Here is a 20,642-nt window from a genome sequence, read left to right as displayed (position 1 = left end):
CGCCACCACTAATTTGATTATAGTGAATTTGGTTGATGTATGTGATTGAGTAAAAAAGAAGCATGTTTAATGACTACTTTAACATGGAAAATGACGACACTACTAGAAAAGTGTCATTTTTTTGTGAATTTTTCCATAAAAAAATATTCGCAAATTTTTTTTTGCGAATTTTCTTGCAAAAAAATATTTGCAGAAATTTTTTGCAAATTTTCCTGCAAAAAAATATTCGCATAAATTTTTTACAAATTTATTTGCGAAAAATAATTTACAAATATTTCTTACAAATTTTGCTACAATTTTAATAATCATAGAGATTTTTTTCCATGGTAAAAATTTGTAGAAAGTATTGTAAGAATTTTATTTTATTTCTTGCAGATTTTCTTGCAAAAATAAATTCGCAAGTAATGTTTACTAAATGGTAGAAAAAATTTGCAGGTAACTTTTCCTGCGAATTTTCCTGTAAATTTTAATCTGCTGGAAAAATAAAAAAATATATATTTAAATTTATAAGTTTAATATTTTAAAAAAACTTCAAGTCCCACATTGATTGAAAATAAAGCAATTAAAGAGTATATAAGTTGGGGGCAACACTTATCTTACAAGTTGATTTGTATGGTTGAATGTTAGGCTTATAATTTACAATCTTAGAATTTAAAAGATTATGTATCACATGTTGGAGGCATGGAAACAAATGTTTCAGATGAATTCATTGTGAGCATTTGAAAGTTGAAAAATTATTGATAGAATTTATAATAATTTCTTTAATTTTCTTCGTAAAAAATATTTCTGCAAAATTTCTTGCAAAAAAATTCGCAGGAAACTTTCCTGCAAATTTTGCTGCGAAATATCTTTTGCAGGAAACTTTCCTGCAAATTCTTTTTCCAGGAAACTTTCCTGCTAATTTTTTTCGCAAGAAATTTCGCAGAAAAATTTCTTGCAAATTTTAAAATTCGCAAAAATATATTATCCACGAAGGTATTACCTACAGATAAAATTTTGCAGAAAAATTTGCAGGAACAATGTTTCCTGTGAATTTTTCATAAAAATTCGCAAGAAAAATCGCATGTAGTAAGAAAAATTCTAGTAGTACGAGTGTGGCCCTTAGGAGGTGGAAAGAAAAGAGGGAAAAATATAGAGATAAAAGTGCGGTAAAAAAATATTAGTAAACATGACAAATCCAGTCGAGTTTATTGGGTACTTCAAATTTGTCCACTATTTTATAGAATTTAGATTCTTAATTTCAAGTCCAAATTAAATGCGAATTATTTTATCCTAATTTTATAAAGTTTATGTTAGAGATAAGTTTGAATCGAATTAGTGCGAACAATACGAACTATCTGCACCCTTAATTGATTTAATGTTTAATAAGTAACAGACAAATACTAATAAAATTATAATTTTCATAAATTTATACTCAAATAATTAAAAAAAATTATTTATATATATATATACACACTGTGAGACCCTCGTACGGACTTCCTTTCTTTCCCAACTCTCTTACTCTCTAACTCTCATTTTCTCCTTATTCCCTCTTGTACCTTGGGTCTCATTCTTCACTCTCTTCATTTTGCTGATTCAAGATGGTAGTGCGGAGTAGCTGTGGTTTCCTAGCTGAGTTACGGAATCTTCTTTTCTCCTCCTTCGGATTTTTCAAGTTCTTCTTCGACCCTCTTCTCCATTTTCTTCACCCCGAAGCTCGGAATCTTCTACCGAGGTAAGGGAAGCTAGTTATTTTGGCTGTTTTTGACGTGGAATGAGTCTTCGATACTCCTATGCTATTTGTTAATGGATGATTTCTGGCTGAGATGGATTAAAATTGAATTTTTGGGGTTTTCGAAACTTTGAAGGAATTTTGGGGTTTTGATGATTTGTGTTTGCATGTTGAAAATGAGATGTTTTTATTGATATTTGATGAGAATGGGAACTTTTGGTTGGATTGCATGTGGATTTGCTGTTAAGTTTTGCAGAATTTGGAAAATTTTCGAACTTGGGGAGAGTTGCTGCTGAGTTCGCGCCGGGCACGTGACCACCAGGGGACTCTGTTTAGGCAAGCCCGCCGGGCGCAAAGCTGTGTGCGCCGGACGAGCTTGCAAATGAGAGTCTCTGGTTGGCCCGCGCCGGGCGTGACTTGGGTTGCGCCGGGCGCGATATCAATGGTGACATGTCTTGGGTACTCTGGTGTCGCGCTAGGCGCGCGTTTGGACTCGCTGGGCGCGGAGGCTCCTTGGGAGTCTCTTCCAAGAGAGCGCTGGGCGCAATGCGAATTGCGCCGGGTGCGAGACCTTGGTAGGTCTCTGCCTTCCCCATGCTGGGCGCGGGTTAGGCCATGCTGAGCGCACGAGACTCCGTAGAGTCTCTGCCTGGTAGGCGCTGGGCGCAATTGGAATTGTGCCAGGCGCGTGAGAGCCTTGGACTCTCGGGTTGAGTCTCGCCAGGCGCGAGTACTCTTACGTTGGGCGCGCTGGCCCCTGGTGCTCTCGGGTTGAGCCGCGCTGGGCGCGACCTCGAGTGTGCTGGGCGCGCAAGGAGATATTGACATATATGCTGTTGGATGTTGAATTGCGCTGAGATTGTTAATCAATGTTGTTGTATGCTGAATTAAGTTGTATTTGATGTATACGCCATGCTGACTAGGTGATAAAGCTGAGATAATAATGTTTAGCTGTATTAGAGGTATATAGTTGAGCTGGAATCGATGAATTAAAATGTTAAATTATAGTATAGTGGAACTATAGAATGTTGGGCTGAGTCGGGAGAAATAAGTGTGTTGAATTGCTGTGTTGTGTTGTGCTGAGTTGGGTGAGATTATAGCCGTTAAGTCGGTACTGATATTAGCCACATATGTGGTGTTATTATAGTCGCTAAGTCGGTGCTGTTGTTGCCGCTTTGCGGTGCCGTTATAGCCACTTAAGTGGTGCTGTTATTGCTGCCAAGCAGTGCTGATATTGTCGCATTGCAGTGCTGATACTATTGAGTGGAATAAGCTGTAGTTGTTGTTTATCATATCGCCATATATTTATATGTTGATTTTTAATTACACTAGCTTACCCTTTGTTGTTTCCATGATGTTTGGACTGCAATGATCATACTATGTATGGGAGCAGAGCAGGGATAGGTGGATGTCTAGTGGTGAGTCTTCAGCGGACCGGTGAAGCTAATCTCTTTTGTGATTATTTTGTTGTTGAGCTACTTGGGATAGTAGCTTTTGATTGTAATTTTTGTACACTTTAACTCTGTTCAGACTGGATCATGTATATGTATATTCTAGACTCTATATGTATACAGTTGTTCTTTTCTGTGCGGTATTTCTAGTGTGCTGTACCGTGTGTAGTGACTAGCCGGGTCGTTACACACACTTTTTCGCTATCACTTTTTTTAAAATGATAGATAAAATTCATGTATTTATATAAGTTTTTTTTATTAATAATATTTACAACAATCATCACATTATAAATTTTTCATTTTTTTAATATAATAGTAAAATAAATTGATTATTTATATTTTATTTATTATATTAAAATAAATATATGTTAATGAAAATAATTATTACAATAATTATTTAACTTAAATTTAAAAAAGAACTAAAAACAAGTTAAAAATGTCATACTGACTTGAAAAGCTCACAATCAGCAAAGAGACTAACTTGAGTATAAATTTAGAAAATCAAATTAAATCTAAGATTTTTTTAGTCCAATTCATTATAATCCGTAGTTTGTATTGGACTAGTTCACAATTAACACGTAGCTCATTCTGCTAGAATAGTTGATAAAAAGTGAAAGATAATAAAAATATTAAAAAAAATAAAGCACTACATATATAAATGCACGACAACCTATGACAGGAAAAAAATGTAAATAAATATCAATATTATTTTAAAATAATTGCTATGCTAGATTCACACATCACTTGAAATAATCATATTGGTGCCTGACACGTACACGGTATAGTTTTTTTTAGTAGTAGTACACACTATAGTTTAACTCATATTGGATGCTCTAAAGATCATTACAAAATTTTATTTTTAAGTTTTTATCCAAATCTGGGCGAGAATATCACGAAAATTTATTTATTAATATAAATAATAATAATAATAATAATAAAATACACTTTCTTAGGTAAAGGAATACTTTTATTTTTGGAATTGAATAAATTTGTTTAACTTTTCTTATTTAATAACTTTTATAAATATTAAATTTTATTAATTATCTATTAAAATAGAAATTTTAATTATGTAAAACATGTACAAATTTTTATATATTTTGAAAATTATTTAATATTTATAAAAAAAATATTTAAATGTATAATATATTTTTAACAAATATATTTCAATTATGTGAAAGTACATATTATTGACGTGTAGTTTATATATTTAAAACGTGACATTTATGATCATCAAAATAATATATATCATGCACATAATTTGATAAATGGAGTATAGTCAAATTTATATTTTAGAAAAAAAATTATAAGATACATAAAGATTTATCTCTAAAATAAGTGAATAATGTGACATGTACAATCATCAAAATTTGATAAATAGAATAGTCAAATTTATATTTAAAGAAATATTGGAAAAAAGTATTCAAGACTTATTTCTAAAATAAGTGAATATTTTCGTATAAATATGCATGAAGGTTGTAGCCTAATAATTTACAATTACTTATATTAAAAAAAATGTACTACCGCATTTAGAATAAAATTATGAAATTAATGGAACATTAACTACTTTTAAAAAAAAAAACTAGAATTTGTTATATCAAATTGAATAAAGTATTAATCAACATAATTTAGTATTTAGAATTTCTTGATTTAATGGTTAAATTGATAAAATATAATTTCCATAAATTACAAATTACTAAATGATGTTATGGTAGTCTCGGCTCTTCTCTTTCTGACATTTAGTGTAAGGTCCTGTACTTCCTTTCCTGATTAGCATTCATCGTTGATCTCTAGCTAATAGCTAAGGTTCAATTAATTATATAATTGTTATGGAGTATAAATAAAACTAAAATATGTAACATGTTATACTTTGAGTTATGGCATGGGTTGAAATTATTTGACTAGCACTATTTTTGTGATCAATAAAGTCACTATGCATTAAAACACGCACATCACGAGTGACCCCAAAAAAATGTATGTAACTGAAAGGAAATATCAAATATGCATTTAGATCGATGTGTTTAATTCGTGTATGTAATCATTACAATGACATTGTCATGCATAGATACAACTTTAATTAATCAAAATCACATATATATTCACAAGAAAAGAGAAGCCGATCGAGATCATAATAAAACTAAAGAAAATGGGTACTAGCGATGCAAAGTGGAAACTAGCTAGGATTGTTAGAATAATCATTTGAGAATCAAACACTAACAAATCAATAAAGAAGTTGTCCCTCGTAAATATAGTACGATGTTAACAGCATTCACCTACCGCTTAATAAACAAATCAATGATGACACAACAAAGCTAATGCTTTAATCGTATACTCCTTATTTTAATATATATTTTAGGGGGAACCTTCTGCGAGGAACACTAAATACACTGCCTAAAGTCTAAACTTAACGAAATAATATATACCAAAATATGATTAGAGGAAGGAATAGATCCTCCATGTCTCAAAGTGACAGCGTCTTGCATACCCCACTAGAATCACATAAAAGAAAAATATAAATCTCTCTAGCATCTATCATGTGTCCTATTGGCCAAATGGAGGTACAATAGGTGCCTCTTCATGAACACAGGGATTACCAAAAATTCTTTTTAATGCCAAAATAATCAGAAAAAGGAGGAACTAGAAATGACACAAACTATAATTTTATTAGATAGACAGATTTCTCCGCTCGATGAATAGATTAAGAATATTTCCTACATATATATTAGGATCTGTCGATTAATGTACTTTTTCTCTACCTCTCACTTTTTCCCTTACTGACCTTTATGTGTTATCTTACCGACAAGTTTGCCTAATTAATCAACTTGAAGAACCTAAGTAAAGACTCGTGGATGTAATAAGAGCATCCGTCCTTAAGTTACTTCTATCTAAGGTTAAATTTTAATTAAGCATGCCTAATTGTTATTAATTCAACGTTATTCACATTTGTTGATGGGTATAGATTGAGTTCTCAATTTGGATGGCATAACCTAACTAAAACGGAAACAAGGGTATTAATTAATGACATATTATGATATGAAAGAAATTTTGATTAATCGAAAGTCTTTGTAAACTGGTGAGATTAAATAGGATCATGTGTATAGGTCAGGAATAATAATAGAGTTTAGTCGTAGAGGAATTAATTACATTGTCTGCCATTAATTTTCCTTTTTTTCGACATTTCCCTTCACTTGAAATGACAGCACTACTGCATATATAAACAAATATCATCGATCAAATTGACCAAGGTAACGGTCAGCAGTTAGCTAGGCTTGATGCGAAAAATCCCAAAAAAAACTTGTCAGTGATATATCTGAAGCACACAGCTCATAATATAGATCGATCAAGCCTAAAGGGCTATCTAATTCTTCTTCACACAGTAAAGCAGTAAAAAGTGGAAACATAGAAGAAAAAAAGGGAACTGAGAAAAAAAAAAAATATATATATATATATAGAGGAAAGCATTAATGTGCATCATTATGAGACACATAGGAGAAGAAAATAATGTTGTGGTGATGAAGAAGTACGGAAGTGACTCGCTACCTATTCTATAGCTTCAAACAATTTAACTTACTTGGGGCATTGAATTTCTAGAACGGCCAAGAACACATATAATTGAACCAGTCAAAGTAGCAAAGTAAGAAGAAAACCGAAAAGGTGAGGAGTTGAGAACTGAGAATGATATAGCATTGAGATAAGAGATGTATACATAATCTGCAAGTCGAATATATGGATGATATATAGAATTACATACAGAAATAGAGAGAGAAAAATATGAATAATAATGCGTTGCATTTGGTTCCTCCTTGTATATTCATTCACTCCCACTACCACTTTTTGGGTACCCCCACTAGCAGTCTACTCTCAGTACCACACTGTCTTCTTTAAAAGCAGGTTCATCATATATCCCTCATCTTTAATCTTTTTTTGTTCCTGCCAGAGCAAACAGGATAAAACTACAAGCAGCGGTGTCGATCTACATGGACTTCTACTACAAATCTTTCATGAAAACCCTAATTAAAATAAACATACTACTTAAAATAGAGATCATAAATAGTGATGACAAGAAAAGCTTTGAGATGAGTGGAGTACTAGTTAACTTTTCCATGGAATGAGAATTTCATTGAGTTGCACCTGGAGGAGGCAGGTGGTGGTGAGGTAGAGGCAATGATTGATGGTGGTGTTGTTGTTGTTGTTGTTGTTGTGGTGTTGGTGGTGGTGGACGCTTTCGTTTCTTCTTCTCATAACTGATTCCTCTTGCTTTGGACTGAAGTTCACGAACCTCACGAAGGTAGAGCCTCACTGCTCTTGCTCCAAAAGGGTTGGTTTCTGGTTTCCCTCCGTTTTCCTCAAAAGCTGCCCTCAGGCGACCTATGAGGGCATCGAGGCTACCCCAGGCTTGTCTCAGGGGGCATGGACATGGAGCTGGAGGGTTAGGGTGCCCATAAAAGGGACAGATCGGAGTGTGCACTTTCGTCTTCCCAAACTGGTCCAAGTACCTTCACACCACAATAACAATTCAACAAGAAAAAGAATAGAGAGGGAGAGATTAAGAAAAATGGTGCATGACATGGTATGTTTTTTCATTTTGAACCAACCATATCCTCCTAATTATCTCAATACACTAAAATTTATTAAAGGTTACAGTTCTTCAAACAAAATTTAAGATTAAATTCATAAAATAAAGTTATCTGTTAGTGATGTCACAAATGTTTTTTCATATACACAAGTCTGAAGATCAAATCATCAAAGTAAAAATATCTATCAACCATATCACATGAGGTTAAGTTAGGTTAGGACAGGCCGGTATGACATGTTATGTGTAAGAGATGTTTGTACCTGAGAAATTCAAGGACGTGTGCACCGCTGCACCTGGAGAGGGAGAGAGGGGGTCGGTGATTCTTGAGGTACTGGCCGAAGGTGTTCCAGTCACGGCGCTTTTGGTTCTCATAGCGGCTGCTAGTGGTGGTGGAAGAAGCAGAAGGGGAATTGGAGCTACCAACTAAGCTGTTGTTGGAGGTGGTGATGGTGGTTGCGGTGTTGGTGATGTCAGAGTGACATGATTCCATAAATTCTTGAATTGAATCCATGGAGAGAGGCTAGCTAAGAACTTGACCCTTTGGCTTTGCAGATCCAAGATTGTTTTTGTCTCTTTGCAACCAGGGTTATTGTTCTAGGGTTCCTACGACAGTGACCAGAGTGAGTGAGTGAGAGAGTGGAGGGAGTGAATGAGTGAGAGTGAGGGATGAATGGATTGAGGTTAGTTGAGATAAAAGATTACTATACTTATAATTTGGGAAACAGTAGAAGAGCAACGCTGTTTTCTAAAAAATATTCTTTTTAATGTCTTGCATTTTAGAGGTTTGTGTTAAGGAAATACAACTACCTTGAAAGAAAATGAAAAGGAAAGAAGGAAGAAAACAAACTCTGATTCATGATTGATATTACAGGTTTCTAATTTTTTTGGAGAGAGAGATGAACCTACAAGTGGTGAAGCAAAGGAAGATTTTTTTTTTTTTTTTTTTTTTTTTTTATGTTTAGGATGTGATAAGATTGATGGGAGTGTGACTGGACTGTTCCTCTTTACTATTTGCAGTTGCAGTTTTTTATATATTGAGTAATACTAAGGCTACCCGGGGGCATTATGTTGGTTTTTTTAGCAGTTTTTGAATTCAGAGATTGCCAAGATTTTGGTTTTGTTTTTCCTAAAAAGGGTGGTACAAATTCAGACTTTCATCACTTATATTAATGCATACATTAATATTCCTCTTTGTGTTGGTAGTAGATGCATTTTATACAGAGAAAAGGGATGAGTGTTAGGGCTTTTGAAAAAAATAGGAGAGTTGTACAATAATAGGTTAAGGACAGAAAAAAGTTTGAAGGGTAAAAATTGAGGTAATAACATGATTCTGTTCCACGACACTATACGTTGAACTTTGAATGACAGTTCCTTACTAATTGACTGAAATACCCCTATTAATTTCCCCCTTTTCACCTTTCCATTCCTAAAGAACAAGAAACTTTAATTTCTTATGCTGTTGTGTCTCCCTCTTTCTCATTCTGCACAAGAAAAATGAAATTATTTTCATGTACGTGAAAGAAATTTCCTTAAGAAATAGTCGATTCTTCTTTATATGAAAATTTTCAGTTGCACAGTAGTGTATTTGAGACCGATATTCAGAATATACTTTTTCCCAAGAGAAAATTTGATAAATAAAAATTATGATGTAAAAACAAAAACTTCTGTATATATAATTAGTAATAACATGTGTAAGTACAATTTTATATATTGGGCTCGGCATATATGATACATAACTTATCTTTTAATCATTAATTGGTTGCTTCAATAGTCATAACATAATTTATTTTATATTTAAAATTAAAATTTTAATCTCTAAACAACTTAATTAAAAAAAGATATAAACAAATATATAATATATGTATGCGATAGTTTTACTAATTATTCTTTTATTATTATTTTTTTTATGAATATAATTGATGCAATATTTTAAAATTAAACAACTAAATACTAATTTCTGTCAAGGGTAACATTACAAAAATTTCTTATTTGGTTAGATGACCTTAATTTTTTCCCTAATTATAAATAACTCTATGTCATGATTAACAACGTACCCCGTAATTTTATTAAAAAATTCCATTCATTGATATTGTCTTATTTAAGCTTTTTTCCCTTTTAAAAAGTTGAAATCAAATATGTGCATGTTTAGTAAATACTCATAGAAGTTAAATTATATATACGCATACCTGACTCTATTTAAAGTTTTAAATGTTAATTCCTTAGTATTATGGTATTGTATCTTAGTAAAATGTTACATTTCCCGAAAATCATAGATTTAGACAATTTTCCCTAGTTTTAATGTTTTTTTTTTCTAAAACTTTTATTCTATCTAAAAGATTTCCTAAAACCTTATATTTTATAATTATGCATAATTTGTATTATGGATACAGAAGTTCCTAATGGAAACATAAATCAAAATGTTTGTACACTAATTAAATTCAATAAAAAAAACTTCAACTATAATCAAAGTTTTGCATCGTTAAAAAAAAGAGGAGAAACATAAACTTATAAATAAATGAATTAATGGCTCTATTGACAAGAGGTCTTTTAAGTAATGATAAAAAATAAATTTATAAAAATTTAATCTTAAAATAGCTAAATAATATTATATTAATGTAAAGATGTGTATGTACAAAGAATTAAACCCAAAATCACAATATAGGTTTTCATATTATTTAAATTCCTATATAAAATTTTAATTATGTATCACTCGGTTCATAAATTTAATACCATCATTTCAACTAAATAACAAACAGTTAATTAACATATCAGTAAATTCCTAAACTTTTTTTTATGTAGTTAGGCCTTTAACCTAAAAAAATTGTAACTAGCCCAAAATCTTACACAAGTTTTATAACTAGGTCCCTAAAGTTAGTTTATAATGGTTTGAAAATGTCAAAAAAAAAATTATGACAATTTTACTAAAATTCAATAACTCAATTGCAAAAATTATTAAAAAAAATTAAGAATTTAGTTATATATATATTTTTTTAATTTAAAGATCTAATTTAAAAACTTAAAACAAACTCAAAATCATATTGGTTTATTAAACTTAAAAGCAATAAGAAACATCAAATTAATATTTAATAAAATTATATATATATATATATATATATATATATATATATATATATATTACAACTTATATAACACTTTTTCTTTTATCTCTATCATGTCACTCACTTTATCTTCTATTTCTTTCTCTCCTACCCCTTTTCATTTTTATTTTAATTTTTATGTGCATATTTTTGGTTGTGGAAGTATTATTTTTGCAAAAATTAAAAAATAAAAAGTTGGCCGTGTCAACTGTCAAGCAGCTACACGCCACTTGATCATTTTGACCCTTCAATGGCCATTTATCGGTTAATTATTTCTTACTTTTTGCATTTTCAAATTTTTTAAGAGATCAATTCCTTAAACAAAATGTTTGTATTCAAAGTATTAGTTTATGATTCTCAGTTAGAGATACTTCAAGCATAAAATATTTTTTTCTTTATAAATGTTCTCCTTCCTAATTTGGTTGTAGCTTGGCAATTAATTGAAACTTTGGTTCAACGGAGAAATTTGACACTTTATTTTGATAATTAAAGAAAACGTGACTTTAATATTCATACACATGTACATCTTACAGGTACAAGTTTCATGTCACCACCGTATTAAAACATTAATGTAGTTCACCTAAAAGAAAAAGCAGAAAAAGAGAAATCACAGACAAATCTGGTTACTTGACAACGATTTTAATTTTCCTACAAGGTACATTTATGTGGGGGCAATTGAATGATTCCATCCTCGATAGGGAAATTTTTGTCTCTGATTATTTTTTAATTCTTGCTTGGCTGTCGATGAAAATTTTCCACTATACTCTTTGACTGTTTTTGCCTTTTAACATTTTTTATGCATAAACTACAATAAATTCCAATTTATAAAGTGTTATACTCGTTACTCTTTCCCTAATTAGTTTCAGTCATAACAGTACCAACATTATTTTATAGACATATATTCTTATCCGTAAAATTAGAAAACAAGTAAGAGACATTATTTCAAAATTATATATGTGGAGACACCTCATATAAAGTGCCTTGAATATAAATATTTTCGAGCACTTAAGGGAGAAATGAACACACCAGAAATTAAAAATTTTAATGAGTGGACCATTCTAGCTAACTAGTTGATCTAAGAATGAAATTTTTTAAATGTCTTAAATTTCAAAGCAAATGTTACTTTCAAGCACACTTGACAATGCATGAAATGCCTTTCACATCACTAAAAAGATAATCAATTCCATCAAAACAACTCATGCATACGTGTTTATTGTTCAGTAACTCTTTGAAAATTCTAGCCCACACGTAGTGAAATTTTACTGTCATCATTTAACTAGTTTTTGTCGGTCATTGTTTATTTGATAGATACATATACTTAGTTAATTATTTTGATTAATTTATAATTTATTTGATGTATTATAAAAAATTATCATGACATTCTAACACAATTTTATTATTAAAAATTATTTTTATTTATATTATGAATAAAATATATATTAGTATATTGTTAAAATGTATAAATATAGATTATGATGACATATTTAATGTATGTTGTTAAATATCATTCAAAATCAATATTAAATTTATGTATATGTTAAATAGATACCTACATATATTATATTTATAATAACATTTTTTGTATATTCATGTATGTAACATTTTTTATAATTATATATTTATAAATCTATTTATAGTTAAAATAAAATGTTCAGATATAATCAAGGTCTAATAGGTTACAAAAAAAAAAGAGGAACATGAGTCTATACACACAAATATCTCTATTAGTATGACCTTTTTGGTGATAACTATGAAAGCAAATTCTTGAGGACTTAGCTCAAAATAGATAATATTATATTAATGTATAGACATGTGTGTGGGAACCTTGTGCATTATAGTTAAGGATAAAAATATGTTGGGTCAAACAGGTTCCACAAAATTAAAGTATAAGTTTGACCTATTATATATCATAGACTTTTTTATAAGTCTATGTTGATCTTTTTAAAAGTCTGGTATGATCTATTAGTATATTTAAAAGTTTATTTTACATTTATAATGTCAAATGAGTTAATAAAATTAATTTTAAATAAACCAACAAATCTATTATTAAATGCATGTGCAGATTTTTTTTAATAATTTGAATAATAAAATAATAGTTTATTCTATTATTATTAAAATTTAAAATTTAAAATAAAAATAAAAAAATTAACGTAACATAGACAACTCATACACACTCATATACATTAATTTATACTCACGCACATGTGTGATGAAATATGATTTTATACAAAAAAAAAATTATAAATATTCTTAATATTTTCATTTAGAATATTCTAAATAAATAACCATAAAGATAAAAGAAGAGAGCAACGAAGATGCAATTGTTTTATTTTTATTTTTTATTTCTTGATTTTTTATGAACAGAAAGTATAAAACATTTAAATGTAGTAAAAATATTAAAATATTGACAATTTGATTTTTTTTAATTATAATTTTATTTGTTTAATTATATTTTTAATATTATAATATTTATATTATTCTTTTATTATATCATATAAATAAATAGCCTGACATTTCAAGTTTAATATTTTTTTTTATAAATCTAAGCTCAACCTTTTGAAATAAATAGATTTTTTTTCAATGTTTAAATCTAACTTTTTATTTATTAAATAGATAAAATTAAATCAAATTTTAAACAATCAAATTATAAACTCTTATTTAAGGTTTGATATTCCCATTCATAATTACATTTGATTTGATCAAAAGTATTTTAGTAATTCAAAAAAAATTTAGAGTTTACAATTTAAGGTTTGAAAATACTTAAAATAATTTTTTTAATTAAATATTTTCTCTTACTTTCTTTCTTTATTGAATTTTATTTTTAATCCCATAAAAAATTGATTAGTCTTGGTATTTAATTTTTTTTTGTGAACATTTTTTTTCTATGAGTGATGTAGATAGAGGTGTTAAAGTAAGTCATATCTGATAGGTAAACTTGGCTCAGCATAAGTCTAGATTGGGCTAAGTTAGAAAAAAAAAATATGTAAGTTGATTTAGGTTAAGTTTTAACTTCACTTACTTAACTCGTGAGTTAAACTAGTTCAAGTTTAAGTAAGTTGTATTGACCCGTTTAACCTACTATAATTAATATATATATATATATATATATATATATATATATATATATATATATATATTCTTTCTTATATTTACATTTGAATCAATGATGGATTTGACTTTTTTATAGAAAAAATTATAACTCTTTATTTTATTTATAAAAAATAGGAACATGTAATTAATTTTTTATTTTTAAAAATATGAGAGCCAACTCATCTAACTCATCAACCCGTGGTAGGTCAAGTGTTAGGTTGAGATTTTTTAGTTCATCAGAAAGAGTGTAACACCCTAATTTTCAAAAAAGTTATTATTATTATTATTATTATTATTATTATTATTATTATTATTATATGGTATTTGGTCATAATTATTTTAATAATTATAGAAGAATATTATTTTGTACAGTTTAAATAATTATTGTTTTGGAAAATTATTTTGTACGTATTAAATAAGTATTTTTATTAGCATTTTTGAATAAATGTTTATATGTTTTAAGAGAAGGTTGATTTTATATGATATTTTGTTATTGAAATTGTATTATTATATTTTGGGTCAGAAATATATTATTATTATTGAGCAAAAATATTTTATAATATACATGTATTTATTTTATTTAATTATTTTGAGGAAAAAGAGAAGTGGGTTAGAAGAGAAGGAAAATGGATTGGGTTGACCCAGCCCAATGGATTAATTTTAAGAAAGGAGTCAGGTAGCGGTCTAAGGAAGAGTACTCAGGAACGATCTTAGATCACACCAAGACCATTCGTCTTCTGCTCATCCAGGTAAGGGGAGAGTAAGAAACCTCGCTCGGGGTGTGAGAATAATTGTTGGGTAGTCGGATTGGCCCCAATCTCTTGCCTGATGCATGCTTCTAGGAACATGCAAAGTATGAATATTTCTGTTTTGTCTTCTGATTACTTTGTTGTGTTCCTTGTTGGATGTGATGCATGAGTATGTGGTTAGTTTTGAAAATGAATTTGTTTTTATATGAATTAGAGTGCTCTGTGGGTTCCTACGGGAAACCGTATGAGAAAACGGTCAAAATATGAATGTTTTCTGTTTTTCCTTCTGATTGTTATGTTTTCTTCCTTGTTGGGTGTGATGTATGAGTATGTGATTAACTTTGAAAATAAAGATGTTTTGATATGAATTAGAATGCTCTATGGGTTCCTACGGGAAACCCTATGAGAAAACAAGAAAAATATGAATGTTTTCTGTTTTGTTTTCTGAATGTTCTGTTGCGTTCCTATGGTGATGTAGAGTGTAAATATGTATTCAATTTTGAAATTAGATGAGTTTTGATATGAATTAGAATGATTTGTGGGTTCTTGTGCGAAACGCTAAGAGGAATAATTATAAGAATAACTATGTGAAATATGAACACATGATGATGAGACATGATGTGAATGAAATATCCTACTGTGAAAATTGTGAATATGCTATGATGATGTGCTATGATGATGTGATATGATGATGTGACATGGTGACGAGACATGATGACGAGACATGAGGATGAGAAATGATGATATTATATGAGGATGAGACATGATAATGTGATATGAGAATGAATAGGGTTTTGAATGACATGCATCATTTGCATTTATGAGTTAACAAGGTGTACCTTAGGGGCAGTGGTGATGTGACAAGCTAACAAGGTATACCTTAGGGGCACTAGTGATGTAACAAGCTAACAAGGTGTACCTTAGGGTCACTAGTGATGTAACAAGCTAACAAGGTGTACCTTAGGGTCACTGGTGATGTAACATGCTAACAAGGTGTACCTTAGGGTCACTGGTGATGTAACAAGCTAACAAGGTGTATCTTAGGGTCACTAGTGATGTAACAGGCTAACAAGGTGTACCTTGGGTCACCAATGATGAAATGATGAGATATGTGATGAGACACGTGACTAGCGCCACATGCATTTATGAGTCGAGTCCATGATATCATTGCATGATAAATGAGTATACATGTGATACTGATTATGTATGTGTATTATTTATATGTGATTGGTGTTTATGACTTGTAATATGTTTGTTGTGTGTGTGCTATCTAACCTTTATTTCTACACCTGAACCTGAGTGAGATGTTTCTCACTCCCTTGTTGTTATTTGTCTGTTTTTAAATTGTGTTGCAGGTGATCATCAACATAAGGATGTTGGTGATAAGGTTTAGGCTTCAGTTGGGATGCTCTGATAGGATGTGACATCGGGGCATAGCTAAAGCTTAGTTTAGGATGTTATTTCTATTAAACTATTTGAAAACTCAGTTTTATTTCTTTGTAATTTCTGTGTTGAAGATATTGTTTATGAGTTTATGAATGTGAATCCTCTACGTAAGATATTTGAGAATTTGGTTTTATTTATGAAAGATTTTAATTAAAAAATTTTTAAAAATGATTGTATATGTATGTTGGGGTAGAGGGTGTCACATTAAGTGGTATCAGAGCAGGTCGATCCAATCGGCCGTGAGTTATGAACTTATCATGATTCTGTTGTGTACTATGACAGTGTTTTGTTTGTTGTATACGTTGATGATGCTTTGCTTTAATAATGATGATGATGATGTTCTCCTTGTGCTAATATTGTAGAGTTTTATACCGTTAGATTATAGTGTAATTAGAGGAATGATAGATAGTGTTAGCTAATATCATTATGACTACTCTTCTTCATTCTTATGAGTGCTGGATTGTTTGATACTTCTTGCTTACATAAGAAGTAGTGGTTGGGTGGTATCGCTTGTGTTGCAAGCATATGTGCGAGTAGTAGTAGACGGGATATTGTGCTAATCAGCTAGAAACTATTGGGACCTTAGATTTGGGTAAGACATTGATTTGTTGAGAGTTTACAGTTAATGGAGTTTCTGGAATCTATAGTTGTAGCGATTGAATCCAAGGAGGTTGTATCTGAGAATTGGAGTTTTGGCATCCTTGATGAGAGATTGAAATGTTGGTAATTCCCTTGAGTGTTGGTGATGGCATGTTAACCGTTTATGGTTTAGGTAGCATGTGAGTTTTATTTTCTAAGTCTATTGTGCTAAATATGTGAGTTGTTTTGGTTTAGGATTTTAGTGGGACGCTTGAATATGAAGTTGAGGTGTGAGTTTGGAAGGGTTGAGGTATTTTTGTGGCCTTAGATATATTGATACACTATTGTTGTTTGGTGTAGAGGATATTTTCCCTGCAGTTTTATTGTGCCGGTATGAGTACCGTATTGATAGATTTAGATTTTATGATCTTCACAAAAGTTGTAGCCTTGGATGTTATCTTTCCAATGGAATTGGAATCAGGTAAGACGGAGGTCTAGAACTCCATTTATAGCTACTTTGGTGATCAAAGGTCTAGCTGCAAGCGCTGAATATATCTGCTGCGGTTTTTGAAATTTTTAGCTAAGAATATGATCTTTTTAGAATCTTATGTCTTCATAGGAGTTGTAGCTTATTCTCTTATCTTTCTTTTGAGATAGGTTTGAGATCATTTGGATGAGTATAACTCTCTAGGTATCATTTTCTTTGATCGTTCTTGAAGGGATATGTATGCTGTCATGATATTTTTGAATTGTTAGGCAATGCAAGGATAAAAATTGACTTTGTCATGATTTTGAGATGTCATGTGGATTGAGAGGTTGTTTAAGGTTGTATGATGTTATGTGGTAAAGTTGGTTCATGTACATGCTATATGGAGTAAATGGTGATTGATTCGTACATGCTTAGGAATGATATATATCGATTGTTTGAAGTAGGTATGCTAATATGATTTGATATGCATGTATGTTGATATGAGGGTAGATGACCTTATGGATCAATTAACGGGTGTTCAGTAAGGTTGACCTTAAGGTGTGCTATCATCAAATTGGAATTGAGAGTGAGGATTTATCCAAGATAGCTTTAGACTAAGTTATCTAAGTATGATTTTTGATTGTATGAGGTGTGTCTATGAAGTTAAATTAGGAATATGATCTATGGATGAGATTAGAGAAGCCTAGGAGTTAGATCTTGTCTTAGTAAACCAAGTGCAAAGGTTTGGTAGGGTCGTAGGGGTATTGATAGCCCTTTTCTAGTGGAAGTTGATGGTGTTTTGGGGTTCAAGGATAGAATTTATGTACCTAGTAATCCTGAATTAAGGAAGATGATCTTAGAGAAAGGACAAGAGAGTACTCTTAGCATTCATTTAGGAGCTACTAAGATGTATCAGAGTGGCACAGCGGAAGCGTGGTGGCCTAAGGTGAAGAGAGGAGTAGAGGAAGTTTGGTACTCATGTTTAGTATGGTATAAGTCTAAGACAGGACATCAAAAGCCTTTTAGGACTTTTGTAGCCTTTAGATGTCCCTGTTTGAAGGTGAGATAATGTGTCAAGACTTTGTTGTGGGTTTGCCAAGGATGTTTAGGAAGAATCTTGAGTTTAATGAAGGAGTCATAGTCGAACCTCTTCATTTCAAAAATTCGAGGACGAATTTCTTAAAAGGGGGGTATTGTAACACCCTAATTTTCAAAAAGGTTATTATTATTATTATTATATGGTATTTGGTCATAATTATTTTAATAATTATAGAGGAATATTATTTTGTACGTTTTAAATAATTATTGTTTTGGACAATTATTTTGTACGTATTAAATAAGCATTTTTATTAGCATTTTTGAATAAATGTTTATATGTTTTAAGAGAAGGTTGATTTTATATGATATTTTGTTATTGAAATTATATTATTTATTTTGGGTCAGAAATATATTATTATTATTGAAAATTTTTTTTTTATAAAATACATGTATTTATTTTATTTAATTATTTTGAGGAAAAAGAGAAGTGGGTTAGAAGAGAAGGAAAATGGGTTGGGTTGACCCAGCCCAATGGATTAATTTTAAGAAAAGAGTCGGTAGCGTTAACCCTATCTGCCTCATTTGTGTTCTGAATGGTTAGGAAAAAAAAGAGAAGAAACAAAGAGCTCTAAGGAAGAGTACTCAGGAACGATCTTAGATCACACCAATACCATTCGTCTTCTGCTCATCCAGGTAAGGGGAGAGTGAGAAACCTCGCTCGGCGTGTGAGAATAATTGTTGGGTAGTCAGATTGGCCCCAATCCCTTGGTTGATGAATGCTTCTAGGATCATGCAAAATATGAATATTTATGTTTTTCCTTCTGATTACTTTGTTGTGTTCCTTGTTGGATGTGATGCATGAGTATGTGGTTAATTTTGAAAATGAATATGTTTTTATATGAATTAGAGCGCGTTGTGGGTTCCTACGGGAAACCCTATGAGAAAACGAGCAAAATATGAATGTTTTCTATTTTTCCTTCTGATTGTTCTGTTGTGTTCCTTGTTGGATGTGATGTATGAGTATGTGATTAACTTGAAAAATAAAGATGTTTTGATATGAATTAGAATGTTCTATGGGTTCCTACGGGAAACCCTATGAGAAAACAGGAAAAATATGAATATTTTCTGTTTTTCTGAATGTTCTGTTGCGTTCCTATGGTGATGTAGAGTGTAAATATGTATTCAATTTTGAGATTAGATAAGTTTTGATATGAATTAGAATGTTTTGTGGGTTCTTGTGCGAAACACTAAGAGGAATAATTATAAGAATGACTATGTGAAATATGAACACATGATGATGAGACATGATGTGAATGAAATATCCTACTGTGAAAATTGTGAATATGCTATGATGATGTGCTATGATGATGTGATATGATGATGTAACATGGTGACGAGACATGAGGATGAGACATGACAATATTATATGAGGATGAGACATGATAATGTGATATGAGAATGCATAGGGTTTTGAATGACATGCATCATTTGCATTTATGAGCTAACAAGGTGTACCTTAGGGGCACTGATGATGTGACAAGCTAACAAGGTATACCTTAGGAACACTGGTGATGTATCAAGCTAAAAAGGTGTACCTTAAGGTCATTGGTGATGTAACAAGCTAACAAGGTGTAGCTTAGGGTCACTGGTGATGTAACATGCTAACAAGGTGTACCTTAGGGTCACTGGTGATGTAACAAGCTAACAAGGTATAACTTAGGGTCACCGGTCATGTAACAGGCTAACAAGGTGTACCTTGGGTCACCAATGATGAAATGATGAGATATGTGATGAGACACGTGACTGGCGCCACATGCATTTATGAGTCGGGTCCATGATATCATTGCATGATAAATGAGTATACATGTGATACTAATTATATATGTGTATTATTTATATGTGATTAGTGTTTATGACTTGTAATATGTTTGTTGTGTGTGTGTGTGCTATCTAACCTTTATTTCTACACCTGAACCTGAGTGAGATGTTTCTCACTCCCTGATTGTTATTTGTTTGTGTTTAAATTGTGTTGCAGGTGATCATCAACATGAAGATGTTGGTGACGAGGTTTAGGCTTTAGTTGAGATGTTTGTGAGTAAATATAAAAAATTACTTCATTAAAGTATTGAACTTTATGAAAAATAAGCAATGTGATCGACATAAAGTAATAAAGGAACTTAGAGGAAGGGAAATAGTGTTTCTAGTTCTCTATAGCAGAATAAGACAAGGGGGAAACAAAGGTTTGAAGATCAAGGTGAGGATCTCTATTTGCTTAAGCAAAAGTGAGTGGCCCAAAAGCCCAAAGTAATACAAATATAAGCAAAGATAAAATAAAGACAAAAAAAAATAGTAATTGCTTTTGGATTTATGATTTTTGTTTTATAAATTTTTTGCATTAAGCGAGGGTGTTTCCTCACTTAAAGCGAGTGACACCAAAA

General features: G+C 30.9%; 1 protein-coding gene across 2 annotated transcripts; it reads right to left on the bottom strand.

Annotated features, from left to right (window-relative positions):
* Positions 1 to 6,821: 6,821 nt before the first annotated feature.
* Positions 6,822 to 8,607, bottom strand: LOC109790695 (protein LIGHT-DEPENDENT SHORT HYPOCOTYLS 4). Of its 2 annotated transcripts, none has more exons than XM_020349918.3 (3): positions 7,996 to 8,607; positions 7,291 to 7,655; positions 6,822 to 7,169 (listed from the first exon to the last, which is right to left on the bottom strand). In XM_020349918.3, the coding sequence occupies exons 1-3, from the start codon at positions 8,244 to 8,246 to the stop codon at positions 7,159 to 7,161; spliced, it is 627 nt and encodes a 208-aa protein (XP_020205507.1). In that variant the 5' UTR covers positions 8,247 to 8,607; the 3' UTR covers positions 6,822 to 7,158. The 2 variants fall into 2 exon arrangements, with proteins under 2 accessions (XP_020205507.1, XP_020205491.1); XM_020349902.3 differs by having other exon boundaries at positions 7,249 to 7,655; positions 7,996 to 8,603.
* Positions 8,608 to 20,642: the final 12,035 nt, after the last annotated feature.

This window comes from Cajanus cajan, chromosome 7 (assembly GCF_000230855.2).
Source record: "Cajanus cajan strain Asha chromosome 7, NIPB_CcT2T_4, whole genome shotgun sequence".
In the NCBI taxonomy this organism is placed as follows: domain Eukaryota; kingdom Viridiplantae; phylum Streptophyta; class Magnoliopsida; order Fabales; family Fabaceae; genus Cajanus; species Cajanus cajan.
The sequence above is the reverse complement of the archived record's forward strand: the minus strand, read 5'-3'. Positions and strand labels throughout refer to the sequence as shown.

Bases quoted from the DNA above. Each gene is read 5' to 3' on its own strand.
- LOC109790695 (XM_020349902.3), bottom strand. From the start codon at position 8,246: ATGGATTCAATTCAAGAATTTATGGAATCATGTCACTCTGACATCACC. The intron at 7,656-7,995 runs GTACAAACATCT...TGTGGTGTGAAG, and splicing joins CACGTCCTTGAATTTCTCAG to GTACTTGGACCAGTTTGGGA.